Source organism: Postia placenta (genome assembly GCF_002117355.1).
Source record: "Postia placenta MAD-698-R-SB12 unplaced genomic scaffold POSPLAscaffold_10, whole genome shotgun sequence".
Taxonomy (NCBI): domain Eukaryota; kingdom Fungi; phylum Basidiomycota; class Agaricomycetes; order Polyporales; family Adustoporiaceae; genus Rhodonia; species Rhodonia placenta.
Window position 1 is genome coordinate 342687 of NW_020169841.1, and position 19481 is coordinate 362167.

The 19481-nt window shown below is 55.5% G+C and overlaps 7 protein-coding genes across 7 annotated transcripts; 4 read left to right on the top strand and 3 right to left on the bottom strand.

The window, feature by feature from the left end:
- Nucleotides 1-210: 210 nt before the first annotated feature.
- Nucleotides 211-1142, bottom strand: POSPLADRAFT_1171240 (hypothetical protein; the record flags this gene model as incomplete). Its single annotated transcript, XM_024488123.1, has 2 exons — nt 211-1055; nt 1122-1142. 2 exons carry the CDS (start codon nt 1140-1142, stop codon nt 615-617), a joined length of 462 nt encoding a protein of 153 aa, XP_024337015.1. The 3' UTR covers nt 211-614.
- A 419-nt stretch (nt 1143-1561) lies between these two features.
- On the top strand, nt 1562-3180 carry POSPLADRAFT_1182687 (hypothetical protein; the record flags this gene model as incomplete). The annotated part of the gene is made up of 7 exons (XM_024488941.1): nt 1562-1667; nt 1730-1826; nt 1889-1956; nt 2047-2321; nt 2381-2438; nt 2491-2966; nt 3018-3180. 7 exons carry the CDS (start codon nt 1562-1564, stop codon nt 3078-3080), a joined length of 1143 nt encoding a protein of 380 aa, XP_024337016.1. The 3' UTR covers nt 3081-3180.
- A 75-nt stretch (nt 3181-3255) lies between these two features.
- On the bottom strand, nt 3256-7033 carry POSPLADRAFT_1148227 (hypothetical protein; the record flags this gene model as incomplete). Its single annotated transcript, XM_024486153.1, has 10 exons — nt 3256-4394; nt 4448-4491; nt 4546-4677; nt 4740-5440; nt 5500-5589; nt 5648-5888; nt 5943-6115; nt 6174-6264; nt 6458-6578; nt 6688-7033. 10 exons carry the CDS (start codon nt 7031-7033, stop codon nt 3256-3258), a joined length of 3078 nt encoding a protein of 1025 aa, XP_024337017.1.
- Nucleotides 7034-7762: 729 nt separating this feature from the next.
- On the top strand, nt 7763-8893 carry POSPLADRAFT_1047691 (hypothetical protein; the record flags this gene model as incomplete). The annotated part of the gene is made up of 2 exons (XM_024479342.1): nt 7763-7928; nt 8094-8893. 2 exons carry the CDS (start codon nt 7763-7765, stop codon nt 8891-8893), a joined length of 966 nt encoding a protein of 321 aa, XP_024337018.1.
- A 2320-nt stretch (nt 8894-11213) lies between these two features.
- Nucleotides 11214-12326, top strand: POSPLADRAFT_1066610 (hypothetical protein; the record flags this gene model as incomplete). Its single annotated transcript, XM_024482092.1, has 5 exons — nt 11214-11487; nt 11546-11677; nt 11727-11744; nt 11805-11972; nt 12039-12326. The coding sequence occupies exons 1-5, from the start codon at nt 11251-11253 to the stop codon at nt 12324-12326; spliced, it is 843 nt and encodes a 280-aa protein (XP_024337019.1). The 5' UTR covers nt 11214-11250.
- A 763-nt stretch (nt 12327-13089) lies between these two features.
- Nucleotides 13090-14034, top strand: POSPLADRAFT_1058403 (hypothetical protein; the record flags this gene model as incomplete). The annotated part of the gene is made up of 5 exons (XM_024481034.1): nt 13090-13296; nt 13349-13480; nt 13536-13553; nt 13603-13776; nt 13831-14034. 5 exons carry the CDS (start codon nt 13090-13092, stop codon nt 14032-14034), a joined length of 735 nt encoding a protein of 244 aa, XP_024337020.1.
- Nucleotides 13953-19263, bottom strand: POSPLADRAFT_1074993 (hypothetical protein; the record flags this gene model as incomplete). Its single annotated transcript, XM_024482769.1, has 15 exons — nt 13953-14275; nt 14331-15116; nt 15169-15279; nt 15329-15472; nt 15529-15639; nt 15698-15829; nt 15892-16035; nt 16086-16196; nt 16251-16388; nt 16441-16563; nt 16614-16754; nt 16805-16915; nt 16968-17239; nt 17295-18808; nt 18865-19263. The coding sequence occupies 15 exons, from the start codon at nt 19261-19263 to the stop codon at nt 14133-14135; spliced, it is 4380 nt and encodes a 1459-aa protein (XP_024337021.1). The 3' UTR covers nt 13953-14132.
- Between the last annotated feature and the right edge of the window lie 218 nt (nt 19264-19481).

Below are 19481 nucleotides of genomic sequence, written 5' to 3' on the forward strand. Positions count from 1 at the left end.
GCACACCACCTCCGCGTTGCCCGGTGTGCCATATAGTAAGCTACATGCAAAACGTTGTGCCTCGCAAAGGCCCTGAGCTGATTCTTCAAGGTGTGGATGATTGCTGTAGACTTTTGCAGGCGGATACTGTCCTTCAGGCGCCGCGACTACCGTACTTCGCGAGGAGGTTGGCTGAAGCATGGTAATCGCATCGGTTCGTCAGGCCGCTCATTACGAATAGAGTAGGAATTCATATGCAGCATTTAAAGCCGTAACACGAAACACTAGACTACTGTCAGATGTGATAGAGATGCGCAACCGTACTACAGTCATTCCGAAATAACCATCATTAATACGAACAGAGATGGGTACGTAATCGGGGCGTAGCTACGAGTTGTGAGCCACTGATGGGTAAGTATGAATGTCTGCAAGAGCTGCTTAAACAACCTAGCAGGAGACGTGACGGGATAATATCAGGCCAAGAAGTCTACGGATAAGGGAAACAGGGAGGTCGATCGTGGGGCGGAGTTGAATGCTGACATGAGGAGGGTGATCATCGCGCGGCCCCCTAGCCATTGCTCTTGTCTTCGTCGGAGTCAGATATATGCAGTATAAATACGACTACCCTCAGGTCGTTATGGCACGTAGATCCGCCCCCCACGGTACGTTTTGCCATTCTGGTCCAGCAGAGTCTTCAGACGTGCCGCCACGCCCTTGACGCTGTCTCGGCCGCCCTCCATGTCGCGCCATGAACCAGCAACGGTCCAGCACTCTGAACACGCCCTACTCGCATCGTTGATAGTGGCTAGCTCGAGTTCGCCGCGCGTGTGCAGCGCAACGACCACGTCAATGAGTCGATTGAACCCTGTATGCCAGCTCGCGAGACCGCGGTCTGGGTCCATGGTTGTGTCCGTGACCAGATACGAGGAAGACAGCCCCAGACATTGGCGGAGCACGGATTGGTTCACGGACCCTGAGGGCTGCGACATGCGCGGCAGCATCTGTAATACGAAGGCACCGTAGTCCGTCGGGGGCGAGCGCGATGACGCGCCCGAACCGGAGCCTGTGGGAGGGAGCTGGATCCGCCGCAAGTGTGAAATAGGACATGAGTATGTCAGATGATGGAGCGCAATTAGGCCTACCTGGAGGTGCGGATCGGCCATGAGCACCAAATAGCTCCCGTGTCGAGCGAAAAGGCAATCAGGGTCTGTTTCAAGCACAGCGAAATTGACGTGAATGCGCACAGTGTCCGAGCCGAAAGGGACGCGAAATGGACTGACAACTAATCAACACTTGAGCAACTCAGATATTGCTCTCCAGAGCTGAATCTCGAGGCACCGAGGGCCCGAATCTGGACGCGGGTGGATCCAGAGGGGAAGACACGATGCAGAGCGTCTGCCCCGCTTACTTATTAGTATGAGTGCAATAGCCCATTCTTACACGCTCGAGCTAGGCGCTGGGCGCTGGCCCATATATGGCATCCCCGCCGCAGCATCATGTGCCTAATTGACGCTCTCCGAATTGTCGGGTTCTGCGCCAGCGCGTCGCGCCTCGTCTGCAGTCGTCCCCGCCTCAGCCCACCATGGCTTCCCTTTTGCTCAGCGCCCTCACGCCGCCACCAGTCAATACCTCACCCGACTACGATGGCGTCGAGTATAGATGGAAGATGTTCACATTCAGGCCTGCATGTATGCGCTTCCTCCGCCCTCTTCATGCTAAGCACAGTATCTAACGCCCTCTGGATGTCTAGTCTTCCAGTATGAACCCTTCCTCCTCGTCGGTGTCTTGCTTTATGTCGCGTTTCATTTCTGGGGCAAAAAAGCGAACGAGACCCGAGTGAACACATGGTCAGTGCTTGCTTCTGTCGGCTTGTCCTTGAGGTCCATGTGCCGACCATCATCCTTTCCAGGTATGAAGCACATAGACCGCTTCTCGAGGCCCAGTTCTCGAAACCCACAGACAGAGGTCTTATACGTGGTACGTCCAATCGCGTTGCAGCCTCCTCCCCCCCCCCTCCGTCCCAAACGGTCTACTACCTCTCGATATTAATCTTCGTCTCCTTTTCAGATGGAAACTCAGACTGGTTTAACTACTCCACTGGCCGGCGTGCGCTCACCTCCCTGCACACGATCTTCACCGTGCGGCCCCGACACGACTTCTTCCAGTATGCATTTCAGATCGGGAAAGGGCTCGTCGAGCTCGACTACCGGGTGTACGACGAAGTCGAGCTCGACTTCACCTTCAAGGATTCATCGGGGAAGGAAAGCACGGTGCCGGACTGTGTGTGGGCTGTTGTGGCCAAGGACGAAATCAAGAGCATAAGGAAGAGGAGATGGGACTTGGTACATACCTCACACAGGGCCTCTGTAGCAGTGTGCTGGGCTAACGTGCATGTGTGCAGACCTTCACTAAGACAACCGACCAGCCTGGCCTCCCACCCTCGCTCACGGTCATGTCCGGTATGTGATTGCCGAGTGCATCGACCCCGCGCCCTGCTCATCCTCCCTATAGAATTCGCGGACATCACCGCTAACCTCCTCAAGCCCCTCGGGCCGCTGAACCTGCCTGCCGTGCTCTCCGACCCGACGATCCTGCCCTACTTCCGCTGCCTCTCGCTCACCGACCAGCCGCGCACACGCCCGTCCATACCCGTCCCGCCCGCGGACCGCCGCAGGCACCTCACGCTCACGCTCGCGCTCCCTCCCGCGTCCGAGGCGGGCGCGACGCTCCCCCTGCTCGTAGCCGCGTTCCAGCTTGTCGACGCCATTGCGGGCACGGGCAAGGCGGGCCTGCGCGGCGGGCTGAATGGGCAGCTGCGCCCCGAGACACGCGTGAAGCTGCGGAAAATCAGGGAGGAGGTCGACAAGGAGATCAGGGAGGATGCGGTGAAAGAGAAGCGCGAGGAGCAGGCAGAGGAGAAGGCGGCGGCGAAACGCAAGGCGGAGGAGGAGCGCCTGTCGCGATTGAGTGCGGCGGACCAGAAAAAGGTGAGTAGTGTGCTGTGCGAAGAGGACGTGTGTTCACATCAGCATCCACAGGCTATGGACCGCGAAAAGAAGCGCGCCATGCGTAAGAGCCAAGGAAGGGTCAAGGTGCGGTAGCACACGCATACTGCCGCAGATCGACATCTTGGTTTCCGGGTTATCGCCACTTTGTTGTGATGCAAGAACATGGTAGAATAAATTATGTGCATCTAGTGTACATGTTGCATTGCGTATATTCGTGAATAGTGAAGCAAGTATTTTAAAGGTTTCACAGGGAGTGCGCGAGAGTAAATCATGCCGTTATAATTTGTCTCGCTGATGGCCTCGCCTGCAGTGGTTCAGGCAATGGTGGCAGGGAAGTGCTGGAGCCGCTCGCAGGAGAATCCTCCCTATCGCTCTCAGTCACCTTGGTTGGAGCCTTCGGCCTATCCGTCCCCTTCCACTTGCTGCCCCAGTAGTTGAAGAACTTAAGCAGCCACGTCGGGCGCAGCGACTGGTTCTCCACTGCGTCCACTTCCCCCCCGTCGTCCTCGAGACCGAGGTCTTCTGCACCAAGGAGCCCCTCCTCTTCCTCCGCCTCGCTCTCCGTCCGGCCCAGCGCGTCGACGAGGCGCTCCCGCCCGTCCAGCGTCCACTGCACGCGCGTCACCCGCCCATCCGCACCGCGCACGCCCTGCGGGTGCCGCCGCCCGGTCCCAAACGCCTTCTCGCGCATCGCGAGCACGCGCCGGCGCGGCTGCGCGGCCATGTGCCACAGGTCCTCGACGAGGAACTGCGCGGACTCGTACGCCAGCGCGTGCGTCTCCTGCGTGAGCCCGTCCGCCCGCGTGCGCGCGGCCTCGACGTCCTGCAGCACCCGCGCGCGCTCGCGCAGGTCGTCGAGCGCCGGCCGCGCGCCCTCGTGGTCCGCGCGCAGGCGCGTGTTCGTGTGCGAGATGCGCGCGGTGAGCGCGGAGAGGCACGCGACGACGTTCGCGAGGTGCTGCTCGCGCCGGCGCATGACGAGCAGCTGGCCGCACAGGTCGACGTCGATGCGCAAGCGCTCGGTGGGGAGGACGCGCACACCCCGGAAGTCGGCGGCGGCGTCGAAGCTGCGACAACGTCGGGGCCGGAGCGTCAGTGTCCTTCTGCGCTGCCTACCCTCCATCTCGGTGTCACTCGTCACACTAGCGGCCTCGTCGTCTGCTTCGAGCTGAGGCACTTGCAAGGTCACTGCTTGGGCCTCGTCCTTCGCGTCTTCATCGTCCACCAGCTCCTTGGCGCTGACGGGATCGGACCAGCTGATAACGCGAGACTGTATGTGCGGTCTGGTTAGGGGACGCTTCTTGTTGAACTCAAAGATGCGCCTGTCGTACTCCAGCAACTCGCTCTCCGAGCGCAGCGCAGGTGTAGATGATCCAATGCCGAGCGGGAGATTTCTGGATGAGTCGTCTAAGCAATCTCCAAGTTAGCGAGAGCCTGGCCGAGCACTGCAGATGACTTACAAGTTGGCGAGACTTGGCCGCTGCTCAAGGGCTCCTCGGTTTCGCTGCGCGTGCATGTGAGTCTCTGTCCAGGCATGCCTTACGAGACAAGCGCTCACCCAGTGACCCTAACAGACGGAACGGTTGACGATAGCCCGGACTGCTCGGAGGGTCCTCCGCGATTGGGAGACTCCATGATGGACTTGCCCAACACTCCAAAGTCGACGCTCAGCTTCTTCGTGCGTCCCAGCCTGCATGACATCAGTCAGCCTGAAGTTCAGCCGTTAACTCAGGGGCCGCATGTGATGCTCACGCCGCCCAGCTCTCGATCTTGCGCTGCACCCGCCCAGGCCAGGGCTTCGCCTCGCTCTCGTCGCCAGACGACCGCATCTCCTTATCGCGCTCGTCCCGCGCGTCCTTCACACCGTCCCGCTCGCCGTCCTTCTCGCGTTCCTCGCGCTCCGCGTCGCTCCACACCGCCTCCTTCTCCCGCCGCTTGCGTCCGACCTCCTCGGGTCGGCCCGTCCAGAGGTACCGCAGGCTGTGCGGCGCGTCCTTCGAGCTGCCGACGACGACCTTCACGAACGTTGCCATGTCCGCTGTCGGGACCACCCCGCTTGCGCTGGAGCCATCGCCGCCGCCGCCGCTGTCCGTGCCGGTGCGCAGGTCGGACGCGAGGTCGTCGAGCTTGCTCTTCAGCACGCGGTGCACCTTGTACGACTCGTTCTGGCGCGCCTTCTTCTCGTACGCGGAGTGGATCGCCTCCACGAGCGCGTGCGAGAGGCACGCGACGGTCGGAATGGGTGAGGGGTTGGGCGACGGCGACGGCGCGGCGGGGCCGGAGCTAGCGACGAGGGTGGGGCTCGTGCGGGACCCGGGGGGCGACGACCCGCGCGGGGGGTGCCCATGGACGAGGTGGTGCGCGTGCGCGTGTCCGTGCGGTTTGGCGGCGTGGTAGGCCGCGAGGGCGCGCGTGAAGCCTTGAGGGTCGAGGAATGGGTCCTTGGGGACGTACTACGGGACGTACTGTGAGCAGTGTGAATAGGCGCATGAGCGGGAAGTCTAGTGCGTACATAACCGAGGGCATGCAGTTTATTTCTGACCGTGAGTATGAGACTCAGAAGGGCGGCCACTACGGTTGGGTCGGCGACCCTTTCCATGTGCTGCGGTTGAGTGCAGTTAAGCTTATCTTCGTATGCCACTAATCCAACACAGACTGACCTCGACCTTCATGCATTGCTCTCCTACCTCAGTGACCCAACGCTTGATGCCCTCAGAGGTCACATCGCACAGAAGACCATTTCTCTCTTCAGGGGACAGGTCAAACATGTCGAATATCGCAAGTGCGGCCTGAATCAGCTTGACAAGCTCCAGTACGGTGGCATTGAAGAACGACCCAGACTTTGAGAGCGCCTTGTCAGGGATTTCATACATGAGCACAAAGCGGTCTTTCGTGGTATCACTGTGAGAGTGAGATTCAGTGACAAGAGACAAGACGGCTCAGCTGGAAACTGACCTAGGTTCTTCTAAGGTAAGAGCACTCCGTCCACTGCATCCCATTCTGAGGAGGTTGATGTTGGTATACAGCTGTTCCCGGATGTCAAGGAAGTTACCGTTGGGTATGTGTACGATGGTGTAGTCAGAGCGGAAGTTGGCGAGGGAAGTCACGAACAGGGTGCCTTTGCTGGTCTGTGGACAGAGTAGCGCAACTTTAGACGACCTCCCTGGCAGCAACTCAGAAGTGTACCTCCTTCGGACGCGCTCCGTCGGTGCGGAGGATGCGCGTAGCCTTGTCCCATTCGACATAAGCGTCAACAGGACTCAGCGACGATTGGGGACTGAGTGCCGTGACAAGTATCTGAAACGGCCGTAAGAACAGTTCGCACTCTGGACAAGGGTGGTATCACACTTTGTGTTTAGGGTCGCCTGTGAAGACAGTTAGCACGATTACAGGTCTCCGGCGCTCCACGATCCTACGGCAGACGACTATGACATTGGGACCCTTAGCGTGTGGGATGTGAAATAACGCACCACTTCTCGACCGCATATATTTGGTACCCCTCGAGTTCTATCTGGTCCTCCACGACCTCGAACCTACAGCCACCACCAATCCAGTCTGGTGCATTTGGCGTGGGCGCACGCTCTGTCCGCTCTGAGGAGGACAGGTGCGTGGACACGGAGCCGGCGCGTGAACGAGACTTTGACGGAGACGTCTTGTGGTGCGGAATTCGAGGAGAGGATGTCGATCGAGGAGGACGCACGGTCGGCATCAGAAGGCGCCGCGGGGTGCCCGTGAGGGAGACATAGCTGGACGAGACCTGAGGGGACTCCAGGGGTGTCGGTGGCTGAGAACGTGTTAGGATGGATGGCGGGGAGCTGTGGTGAGACCAAGAACGAGAGGTGCCAGCGAGAGGTGAGACGGACGCCGGTGAGATTGTACCCGGTGTGAGCAGAGAGCCGTTTCTCGGGAGCGAGTTGGCAGGGATGGTAAGACGAGAAGCGGACCGGAGCTCTGCCAGCTTCTGACGAGAGTCCATGAGGCTGGCCTTGCGTGCACAGATAAGCTCTTGGCTGCGGGCAGAGGCAGCTCCAGCGCTGCCTGCGCATGCATGAACCGAGCACACCAGGTGGCACTAGTCAGCGTTTATTTAATAATAGACGGGATCACCTGTCTTAATTTGGAAGGTCTAGTAGTTCGTCTCCTTTTCTCGCAATCTCGTATGATCTCGAACAGCGACAGAACGGAGCAAAACGCGGGGGTTTGTTATTGAGCGTTACTAGCGCTAGGTAAGAGACGAAAAATGTGTGTGATGATGGTGGAACGAGGGAAAGAAGTAAGAGTACCGTAAATTGGTGCGCGCGCGAAAGCAGCCTCGCGGCGCCAAATAGTATGACAGGTCGATGCAAACAAATGACGTTAGCACGACGTCGAGTCTAAAGTGGAAGTGCGTAAGCTTAGGCTTACACCTACTCCTGCTTGCCCTCCATCCCTTTCATATTTAACCCAGTGTATGATTGTAGCAAGCCGAACGGGCATTGCAGCTGCTCAGTGCGCAAAGTCTTTGGCGACTGCATGCATAATGGAATCATACAGTGGCTTAACGAACACTCACTAAAGATTATTTCGGTGAGCAAAATCGGCACTCGACTGCTCTGATGCTGCGTCACACTGCCGATCTATGACGTCTCGATCGAGTGTAACGCGCCATGTTGGACTTGCTTGCTGGCCGACCCTTCCTCTTCATTCCGTTCCATTAGTAGCTACCCTCGACAACAATATTTACAACAAGCAATCCATCAACCTCACTCCTTCGAATCATCACTATTATTTACGCAATGGCCCGCTACCCTGGCCTTCGCGGCGTCAAAGAACCTGTCTCCACCGCGGTTCGCCAACCCGTAAAGTTGTCCTCATATCGAGATGGCACATCAATCAAGGTTGGCAAACGTGATACCTTCGTGTTATCTGCGGCTCCAGTCAAGGTTGGAATCTCCATTCCGTGTATGCGATGAGCAGCTATTGACACACTCCCGACTCCCACTTCAACGTTCAACGTTCAACTTTGGCAGCCGTTCCGTCAATACAAGGCTTGGCTTTTTACGCTTTGGCGCTCCTCTCAAGTCATTACCAGTCCCGTTCTTCTTCAGGTTGATGATGTCATTCCAGGTCGATGCTCGAAGTTCGGACGAGGTCTTATGAACGTCGACCTGTCCCCCGAGTCGACGATTAGGCACCTCGCCGATGACAATCAGGAGCCCTCTAGAGATACTGCTCCCAAGAGCTCGTCATCCGCTGACTCAATTTCTGCTCTAGCTGATGAGCTCGCGGAGTGTACCATCCACGAGTATGCCTCCAATAACGGCCCGATGTTGGATGGTACCGACGTCGACGATCTCTGTGAAGGGATCTCTTCGCTCACTGTATCTACCGACTTTGACGATCTCTGCGACGCCTTCTCCATGCTCGCTGTCGTCTCTGAGCTCCACAAAGAAATGGACGAGCTCACGGACCTCTTCGCTAAGCTCACGCTCAGCAACGAAGATATAAACACCGAGATGACGCTTTACAACCTCGACGACTATACAGATTATTCAATCGACTCTGGGATGACGATACCTGTTAAAGTGCTCGGGAAGGCCGACTCACCGCCGACTCTGCCCCGCGCTTGTGTCTCTCTGCCATCGGATCTTCATGCACTGCCATACACAAGTTCTTCCCTCTCGACGTGTTCTCTGCCATCGATCTCGCCAAGTTCATCTATCAGCAGGATGCCAGCGACCCCCTGGGTTCCGACCGCAACATTTATGGACCAATTCCCTGCGCATATCCGCCTGAACCCGTCTGCGGCTCTGGGATGCGGATTTGTAGTAGTCTCCGTCGGATTGCGCCAACCTACCTTGACGCCGCCAGCTGCGATCTTCACTACATATCGCACGGACTCGCAAACCACCCTTGACGTTGACTAGCCGAACTCTGACCTTGCCTGAGGTTCAGGCATCTCGCGTCCCCTTATCAGCAGCCTGCCTTGCGACTTCACTTCACGCGTAACGCTGCGACATCATTCATTTGCAGCAAGTCTCGAAATTCTTTCTTCGGTTTCCAATCTCCAATTCTAGAAGGATTAACACCGAATGATATCATCCACGATCTATCTTGCGAGGTGCCCAGCCTTCAATATCTTCAAGACCGATCTACCTAGCTCTAGGACAGCATCTCCCGTATCTTCATCGACATATACGCCCACAAGAGGCGAAGAACTGTATTTGTATCTGCATCATTCTTTCACCAGAGAGGCTCAAGCTCAGATTCACAAGACCGCCAGCAACCCCCCGGCGATATGCCTGCCTGGCCCTTCCGCAAATCATATCAATTAGTGTTTCCTTCGTCTCAGCCATTTGTATCGGTATTCGCCAGGGCACAACTCAAGTTCACTATTTTTCTCTTCGTCTCTTTCGATTTGCCTATAATCTGGATTTGCCAACGGCCCGTCACCGCGACTGTCTTGACTTGCCTACGAACGAGTCCCTATATCTCGGTTCCGCTCACAAAATCTGCTTCTACTGTGATACTGGCTTTACCCTAGTGTGGCTGACATAGCACTCTCTCCGAGTCCGACCTCAACTCGCTTAGATCTTGATATTCACCTTACCTTTACACGGCCGACACACTCCGCAAGCATTTCCGCCTCCACTCGTTGAATAGAGATGGATGTACTCAGCATTCTAACTTCATTGCGCTGGTTTAGCGGTAGGCTTGCCTAGGTGCGTTCCGCTGTATTCCTGCGCACGGTTCAGGATCTAAAACTATTTTCGGAAGACTCGGTTGGAATTCTGGTACGCTTGGCAAGCCGCTACATGGTCGTCATAGATGCCTTCCCTCGGCTGGTTCTTATTCGACCACAGCGTATCACATCGCGCATCGTGGTTTTGATCAGCCTGTGCTGACTCCCCGGACGATCACAGCTTGCACTACAGTCGTTGCCTGATTTCGCTTCTAGTTTTTCTTGGACGCCCTCTAGACCTTCCTCTCAGCTTGTGACGAATTGAGCAGACCGTGGATTGTGTCCTCACCGATCTACATCACCTGCCTATTGGTATCTGCGCCCATCACCCCCGAGTGGTGCCAAGATCCATCACTCTGTCGCTGGTGACTACCTACCTGGACGACGCTTCTGTCATCCTAGTTGCGAACTCTCGTTGCTTGCATGTCTAGCTGGCCTACATCTCGGCGCTCCTAGTGGTAATCTGCGGCCAACAAGTTTGGCTCCTGCTACACACTGTCCTTGAAGCGTCAGTTTACCTATCAAGACTACACGGCATCCATGTGAACTGTCTTATCTCATGCTATCAGACACAGGCTATTCGTGCTACATAAGCCGCCCACCCCTTGTCGACATCCTACCAAGCGTCACGCTCCTCGGCAGACTGCATATTGTTCGTTAACGGTTCATCCGTATACACTTGCGATCATCTGTCCGCATCCTACTTGATCATAACTCATCAAGCTCCATACTACCCCACGACATCCTATGAGGTTACACATGACATATCGATGTCGATTAAAATAACAAACCATACGCCAGGCATCCGTTCCACCTCAACCTCATGACCTTGAATAAATTATATTATGCTTTGTTCCGGTCACCGAAACTCTCGTGCGTGCTCCCGAGGCGATTTCTGTGGTAGTTCGGAATATTCCTATACTGGTTATTTCATCAGCTTCTATGTCTGCTTCCCATGTCGCCGTCTAGGTGACTCGCATGATTGCGAAAACCGAAGTCCTACAATGCACTGGACTCAGGCAACATTCCTACTTAATATTTATTAGTGCTGCTACTTATCAATCCGCACGTCACTTCAGCTGCGAACCGAGTAAAGCTACCCCTCGTAGCCATTACGATACTATTCGTCACCTCTACTACTAATCGTGCTCTAAGCCTAGCATTTGTAATCAGGTTTCACACCTGTCCCTCAGATTGAAAAAAATACATACCCTAGTAGTATATGCAGCCACTGCGTGGGCATCACTAGTCACTGGCACACCGCTTCACGCTTTATTCCCGGGCCATACTCCTGTAAGGTCATACACAATATTCGGTGCTATTAAAATAGGGACACCTGTACTCAGTGGCAACGCGACTGCAGGCCGAGTCGGTGTTGGGAAGAACGCTCCTAGTTATTATTGGTTGAGCGCTCTCGCGTGGGATATTATGGTTAGGGTTGAGGGGGCGGGCCGCCACAAAGGATGACGACTTCTCATTACACTACCAACTCCTAGGGATTACTTGGTGAATATACTCTGCGATCTACCTTGCGTAACGACCATGGACGGACAACAACATGATTCTACCATTCAAGAATCACAGCGCAACGATGATGTCGCTGCTGCCATTGAGCGACGCCTCCAGCAGCAGCGCGAGCAGGCTGAGGAAGCGGCGGCAGCCGCCAAAGTAGAGACATCCTTTGATGAGAATTACGAACGGCGGCAGGAATTCCGCCGTCTGATTGACCCAGGCATTGTCCGGCCTAATGCTAAGGAATTAGCTCTTGAATCACTACAAGTGAGTCCTCGTGCGCATGTGGCGCTCACTACGAATGTTGATTGATTTGGAGACGTAGACCTTGAAGATGCTTGCGGAGAACATACTACAGCATCCAGGGGAAGAGAAATATCGGCGATTCAAGCCGACTAATAGCAAGATCAGGCGAACTTTGGTAGAGCCTAAAGGCACGCTCGAATATGCGGTCGAGGTTTGTCATTGCTGGTTGTGCTGTCAATTGTTTGCTGATTGGGGAGTAGATGGGGTTCCGTCCAGAGGTGCCACCACTGGTTGTTCTTTTGCGTATTCTGCAGCGACTGATGGACCAAATTGGCTAGGTAGAGAACTTCCAACCGTTCTATATATTTGACACACGCCGCACCACCGATCTGAACATTGGGCTCGCAATGATCAATGAGACCCTTGATCGAGAGACCTCAAAGAAGGAGCGAGAAGAGCGAGCGAAGCGAGAAGCCAAAGAAGCAGAATTGGCTGCCAAGGAAAAGGTACGTTGACAACCGGCTCTTATCACATGGCGTCCTTGGGTGACATGGATCATTGGGACTACACAGCTGAAGCGTCAGTTTTTGGACGATCGGAAATCTACGGCTATGCGCCAGCAGCGTGAGCGCGAAGCTCGAGAGGCGTTAGCTGCACAGCGCATATCGTCTCCATCGAGACCCCCTGCATCACCTCCAGTCACTGTTACCCCCGCACGCACTGGCAGGAGAGTTCCACGCATGCGGGGTACGGGTCGTACCTTAAGCGGACAGACCGTTGCGGATGCGGACGACGCAGGGGAAGATATACCGCCTCCATATAAAGATGAATCAGAAGATGAACAAGATGAAGACGAGTGAAGGTAAGATAGGACTGGATGTATAGTATACGATAAGGAGGCTTCACACGATCTCGCTGATCTACAAAGTACTGTTTGCTCTGTCTTCACAAGTGTCAGCGAAGAGGATATCCCAAAGCAGTCACATGGTGTAGACATGACTTCAATGTATGATTCATTTACTCATGCGCTGAAGTCACTGTGGTGTAGGTCACGACGTTGTGAGTCTCATTTATATGTTGTTCTGGGGCCATTCACTAGATCCATCCATAACTTTTGATCGACCGCCACAGCCCCCAAACTACAGTTAAACTCCGAAACAAGTTGAAACCACACCATCTAAGTGGCCTCAATAATCATATCTGTAGAAACGGCTCCTCGTTTGTTTGTGTCATTGTAGGGCATTCCTCACTCCCCCGCTGGATCAAATGCGAGAGAATGAGGTATGCGCGCTGGGCGTCCGTTGTCACGCTTTCCCAGAGAGTGGTGCTTTTTCCAATTCAACAAAGAACTCAATGAGTAATCCTCTTCCCCCATTCCCCCTCCGACCATGATTATGTTTGGACGGTATAGGCATGGGTGGGCGTCATTGGATCTCGTGGGCGTGCTTCGGGGGTTCCGGAGGGCCTTCTGTTTGTCATATCAGGCTCGAAGACTGCAGCACGATTCACACGCGGCGCCTCATATAAAGACAGAACTGTGCGATTATCTCTCAACACACACTACGTTGGTTTCAGACCGCCATCCGGTACCGACGTCGTGTTCCACCTACCAGTGTTTACCCAATGGCAACCTCGTATAGGACACCGAACCGCGATGAGGTGATGCAGGCTATCGAACGAAGGCTGGAAGGCATACGTTTGGAGCGGCCTCGCGGTGCTCTGTACGTCGACTTCGACGAAGACCATCCCCGGCGACGCCACTTTAGACGTTTGATTGACCCTGGCATCATACGCTCGAACTCTACGGAGGTAACATTGAAGGCGCTGCAGGTTGTGTAACATGGGTGGCCTTCAGCTCTAGCTACTACTGATTCAATTGTAGACGATGAAGACATTGGCTGAGAATATATTGCGGTCTCCGGACGAAGTGAAATTTCATAGAATCAAGCCAACCAATGCTAAGATACTGGAGCTGCTGATCAACCCTCCGGGGGTCGTGGAGTACATCAGAGAGGTTCGTTCGTAGTACGATGCTATGTAATTTATCAACTGATCTATAGTTTCCGTAGATGGGTTTCAATCCGGAGGTACTCGCATTCCTTTATGCACTAGAGATGATGTCTTACGTCGCCACAGGTTGATGAGGTTGAATGGCAGCCGTACTATGTCTTCCACATGAAGCGACTCGACGATTTAAAGATGGGGCTCGCCATCATCAATGAAACCATAGAGCGAGAATCCCCTAAACAAGAGCGTGAAGAAAGAGCTTTGGAGGAGGCCAAAGCCGCGGAAGCGAAGGCCAAACAGAAGGTCGACATGCGTTGTCATCTTACTCGCAAATTGCATATCTGACCCACATCATAGATCATGCTAAAGTTTCAGGACGACCGACTGTCCGTTCGTGCACGGGCAACACGCGAAAGGCGTGGCGGCGTCGCCGATGACATCCCACGTTTGCCGCCGAAGTCGAAGAAATCACCTGCAGTCGTCAAAACGCTAGCTGATTTGAGGCGCGACAGCAAGGCATTGGACGACGGCGAGTCCTCAGGGGAACATGAGCCTGCCTGACGTCGCATGACTTCCTCTAGAGACCTCGAGCAGCCTCTATTACAAAGCTAGGCAATTGCACAACGAAGTAGATACTAAATCTCGACGGGAACTGTCAGTCATGAGAATGGGTACTTCGACCGATCCAATTTCGACACCGGTCTGCCTGATGGAACCGGTGGAACCGGTGGCCGCGGAGGTGTCGGAAACTGTGACAATGTCGACATCGTTATCCGCGCTGGTGGATCGTCAGTCGAGGCGGCTGGTGACAGCCATTCAGCATGGAAGCTTGCGATACTAGATGACATAGAACTCACAATTGGGCTGATTAAACGCCCGTGCTCTCTGCATCACCGCGCTAGCCCGTCGTCCAGGGAGGGTCTTTGCCCGGTTGAGCTCGGCACCCGTGTTTGTCGACATCAGCTTTGAGGGTAGTGTGGCAGATACCGACTGCCCTGTGGATGCGTCTTGTGGCGGTCCATCGACATCGATACGAGGGATTGACCGCAAGTTTGCGGCGCCGGTCGTAGAATACGATGACGGAACTTGCCGCTGTCGAGATGGCTCTGCCGACTCCTGAGGCTCGACTACAGTGGGCAGGGTCGTAGGCGTAGTCGACCTGGGCTTCGCCGCCAGCACAGACATTCTGCGATTAGCCGCAGGATGTGAAGGCAACCCGATCGTTGATACCGGTCGCCTGCCAGCATGAGTGATCGGAAGCCTTGGAGTAACAGACGTTGCAGGATTCGGTGCAGGAGACGATGGTCCGGCTATCTTCGAGCTTGATATATCCGCGGGCTTTGGAGGAGGGCTCGGGCGCATACTGACTGTTCCTGATCGAGAACGCGAACGCAAGTGGGCCGACGTGCTAGACTCCTGTTGTACCCTCTGCAACGGCGATGTAGACGGCTGGACCGTAACAGGTTTATCCTCTACAGGAGCTGTTCCGAACACCTGTTCGTGCAAGTCCATATGGGTGAATTTTGGCTTGCGTCGAGGGGCACTCAACGGAGTCTTCGCAATCATCCTGGGCGAAGGCTTTGTGGCTTCATTGAATCTCCAAACGGTTGGATAAACCCGGATGAATGGGTACACCGCCGGATCTGACAGGATGATAAGCCAAGGGCTGCCTTCAGAGAAGATAATGTCACAAACAAATGTCAAATGCAGGGTAATTCACGACTATCTTCGGCTCCCGGCTTCTTTGTGAGGGCTCGGCTGAGGCAACTTCCGGATAAATCACCATAGAAGGATAGACAGGCGGATCTGTAGCAGAATATTAGACGGGCATGACTCGCTGAATACATAAGCTTACATAGGCAGATGTAGGGATACGACGAGACCAACGACACCCATATGCCCTTGCGCTGAGAAGTGGATGGAACTCGAGCTGGGATTGGGGACGCGATGCGGATAGGAGGGTAGATGTGAGCGAGGTTGTGAGGATACACAGGGGCATCTGTGAATCCCATGCGTCAGTCGGCCTATCAGCTCTGTGTGAAAACAAGCTCATACAGATTTCTAGATGCGGATACAAGGCACGCAGCGTGTTGCTCATAGACTGTTCCGAAGGGGTTCCAATGGTGGGGTAGATCCTGTCCAAATTGAAGGGATAGACAGCGGGGTCTGCAAGAAGTAAGTCAGTTCATACGCAGTATACTCGACGTTGAAGCTGAAAACACACAGATGTTGAATTCGGGATAGCGTGCTTCTAGTATGATGGGCACCGAGCCTACCGCACGTCGGGGAGTGCTCCGGCTAGCGGTCTCTCGCGACGGGTAGATCTCGTAGACGTTCCATGGGTACACAGAGGGATCTGCACAGCAAGAAACGGTAAGTCACATTCAGCACGCAATAAGACCTGGAGACGCCACGCACACAAAACAAGGTCCGGGTAGGTTCTAGAAAAAGCCGAAGACACAATACCTGCGGTTGCCACTGATGACGTGGGCAGTGGGCTCTTCTCCTGCAAGGTCTTCGAGGGATAGATGTAAGACAGGCTGTGAGGATATACCGGGCGATCTAGCGCGCGGTGAGTGATAAAACTGTTCATCGGGAATGTGATGACCCACAGATCTCGAAGCTAGGGTAATGCACTGGCAGTTTTGTAACTATGACCTGAGACTGTCGGTCCTCAGTTGCCGATGGATAGATAGTGAGGTTGTGGGGATACACAGCAGGATCTGAGAAAACAACAGTCAGGCAGGAGCACAAAAGGCAAAACTGTCTGTCCTTACAAATATCAAACCGAGGATACGAGACAGGTAAAGCCACCACAATGGCCGAAGGCGAAGGTATCAAGACGTGTTCAGCACGGGGTCCGGGGCGAACGGTCGGATAGATCCTCTGCACACTGTGGGGATATACCGCAGGGTCTAGGCGCGATATTAAGTATGTGGACGATGATAAGGGGACACGGGTACTCACAAAGGTCAAAAGTAGGATACCTAACAGGCAAGCGTACATCGATGGCCTGCACCGTGGAAAGGCTTCCTGCCATCCGTCGAGCAGGGTAGATCTCCACGAGATTCCATGGATAGACGGGAGGATCTGATAGGCGAATGTGAATATCAAAGTGGGATGAAGGATTGAGGGCTTACACAGGTTGAACTCGGGATACTGAGCTAGCCGCGGAGGAGCCAGGGCCTGCATCTCGCGCGACTCCTTCTGTACTGACGTTCGATGTTCAATCGCGCCCGCAATAGCGGGATAGATGTCAAAGTTGGGATACACCGCAGGATCTGCACAAATGATCAGTAATCCGGTCAGCAAGCCTTGGATTTGAACATACACATCTGGAGAGCAGGGTACACTGCCGTAAGCCGAACAGAGACCTCACGACTCCTGCCGTCCATTCTGACAGTGAGCGGATAGATGTCGAAGTTGGGGTACACGGCCGGGTCTGCAAATCATCAGGACATGCTAATAACCATATGACTGCCACAGATTCTTACATAGCACAATGTACGGGTAGCCAGACGACGCATAACTTGTGTTGACCTTCGAGGATGTCTCTGCCTTCGTGTACGGCCATACATGCTCCCAGGTGGGCGACCTCGGAGCACTGCTCGCAGCCGGTTTGGATACCTCCCTTGTGTACGGCCACACGTGAAGCCATACTTGCGCCGAAGGGGTGTAGTACGGGAATGCAAGCCTCGCCGGGCGTCCTTGGCTGGGATTGCCCTGCGATGGCCGAGCGTTGTGGAAGGACGGTTCATGGGACGGCCTGCAACGCATATATTCAGTACAATCACAGTGTTAGAATTCGCAACGCAACTCACTGATCCTCATGCGCACTCTCGTACGGCCAGACATGCTGCCACGCCGGCGCTGGTGCGTGATAGTACGGGAATACCATCCTCGACGGCGTGTTTGGCGACTCCTCGCCCTCTACTTCCACCGCGCGTTCGCGCCGCCTGAACGGAAGCGGAGACACAGGTGCGCTTAGCATTCGTGCACCGAGGTCTGGTGAGGACACACGGAACTCGCTGTATGCCGGCGACACCGGGTACGATGGTGCGCCCCACGAAGTCGCAGTCGCGGGCGTCGGCGGCACGCTGAGCATGCCGCGCGCACCGAGGTCCGGGGAGGGCGCGCGGAAGTCGCTCTGTGCGGGGGACGCCGGATAGGATGGCGCTCCCCAGGAAGTGGCTGTCGCGGGCGTTGGGGGGACACTCAGCATGCCGCGGGCGCCAAGGTCGGGGGACGGTACGCGGAGTTCAGGTTGGTAGAACGCTGGCGACGCGGGGTACGACCCGGGGCCCCAGGAGGTTGCAGTGGCCGGCGTGACAGGCCGGCTGTACATGGTACGCCCTGCGATGTCGATGGAGGGCGCATACATGGAGTGGTTGTCGACTGGCGATGGCGGGTACGATAACGGAGCACCCCAGCTCGTGGCGGTAGACGGCGTCGGAGGTACATCGGACATAGTACGCCTCGCGAGGTCAGGTGAAGGCAGACGCCATGCGAAGGACTCCGCGTCATCGTCGAGGTCGTAATCGGGAGGGCCCATAGAAGACACAGACCACGCATAGTCGTCGAGATTGAGCTCGGAGTGATCATCAGGCGTGTTCGCCGTCATGAAGTCTGCGATGGTGTTCGGCATGTTGGCAGGGTCAAGGCTCGTCTGCCCAGTGGCGGCCAGCGGACTGGCAGCTAGGGTTGCGGACGCGCGCCATGAAGTAACAAATGAGTCAATGTCCTTCTTCGCGGTCTTCGGTTCTTCGGCCTGGGCTATTGGGGACAGCATGCGCATGTGCGCCTCATCGGTGGGGCTGTGAGGCGACAGATGACGGGGAGGTTTCATACCGGAGATGGCGGACGAGGCATCAAACCGGTCAAGTAAAGACAGCTTCTTGGGCCCAAGTCTCGGTGCATTCGGCACACCTCTCGACTGCTGCACGATGGAGATGTTGTCCAGCTGTTCGTCTGCCTGGTCGTCTAAGAATGTCGTCCTGCTGTCCCCTCGCCAGTGTGTCATTGACTGCCGACGCGAGTGCGCAACGGAGTGAGGTACATCCGCAAACTCCCGTCTCGGTGAGGCTATCCAGGAATCATACCAGCGAGCCTTCATTAGATCAATGTCGAATTCTATTTGACCGCTGATGGGCAGTTGTTGTTGCGCCGGGGCGGGGGATCTTGCCTCGAAAAGATGAGCCCATAGGATATGCCAAGTATCGTCTGAGATCCGCGGATACAGCGCAATGCTGTTGTGCGTGGTATGCAGGTACAGGCAGATCCCTGCCGTGCTCGGCATGCTGAACTCGCGCGCGATAGCAGCGAGCTGACCACCCATCTGACAAGAGACATCTGCATCAATAGTTGCCATAGCCAGAATGCTCTGTTACTCACAGTGGGGAACAACGGCATGAGAATGCCCTGGGACAATCGGTTGGGGGAGCCCGTAGACAGGGTGTGCCCAAGGTGGCCATGCTCTCGAGTGAAGGAAGCAGGGGGAATCACGACCACAAGCCATTTGATCAAGCTCCGGGGAGGGACTCGCTCGCGTTGCTCGCGGAAGCCAGAGTTCACATAGGCGAAAGAGGACGGCTTACGATAGAATGGAGTCGCAGCTTCGGCGGAGGTGGTGAAATCCTGGTCTGCGGCATGCGAGGTGCTTGCTACAGGGGCAGACGGGAATGGCTGGGTAGCAAACTCGTTATCGGTGTCTGGTGGAGTGAGGGGATGGGCAGGGCGGGGAAGCTCGAAGAGGTAGGGCCTCTGCATGGGGTTGGCAAGCAGGTGAGACATTACTGGGGGAATCGACCCGGGTGTTTCGTATAAAGAGTGGCGAGGTAGTTGGCGCGCTGGCTAGCAGCGAGGGAAGCAACGGAAGGAACTCTGTAAGGACGCTTTCAAATAGAATTTGCGCTGCACATCTGCTTCAGTACAGCTGACTGATTGACGGTGACAACGGGAACGCACGGTTGGTAATCCCCAAGGAGACCGTGTCAGGCCAAGTGCCTGTC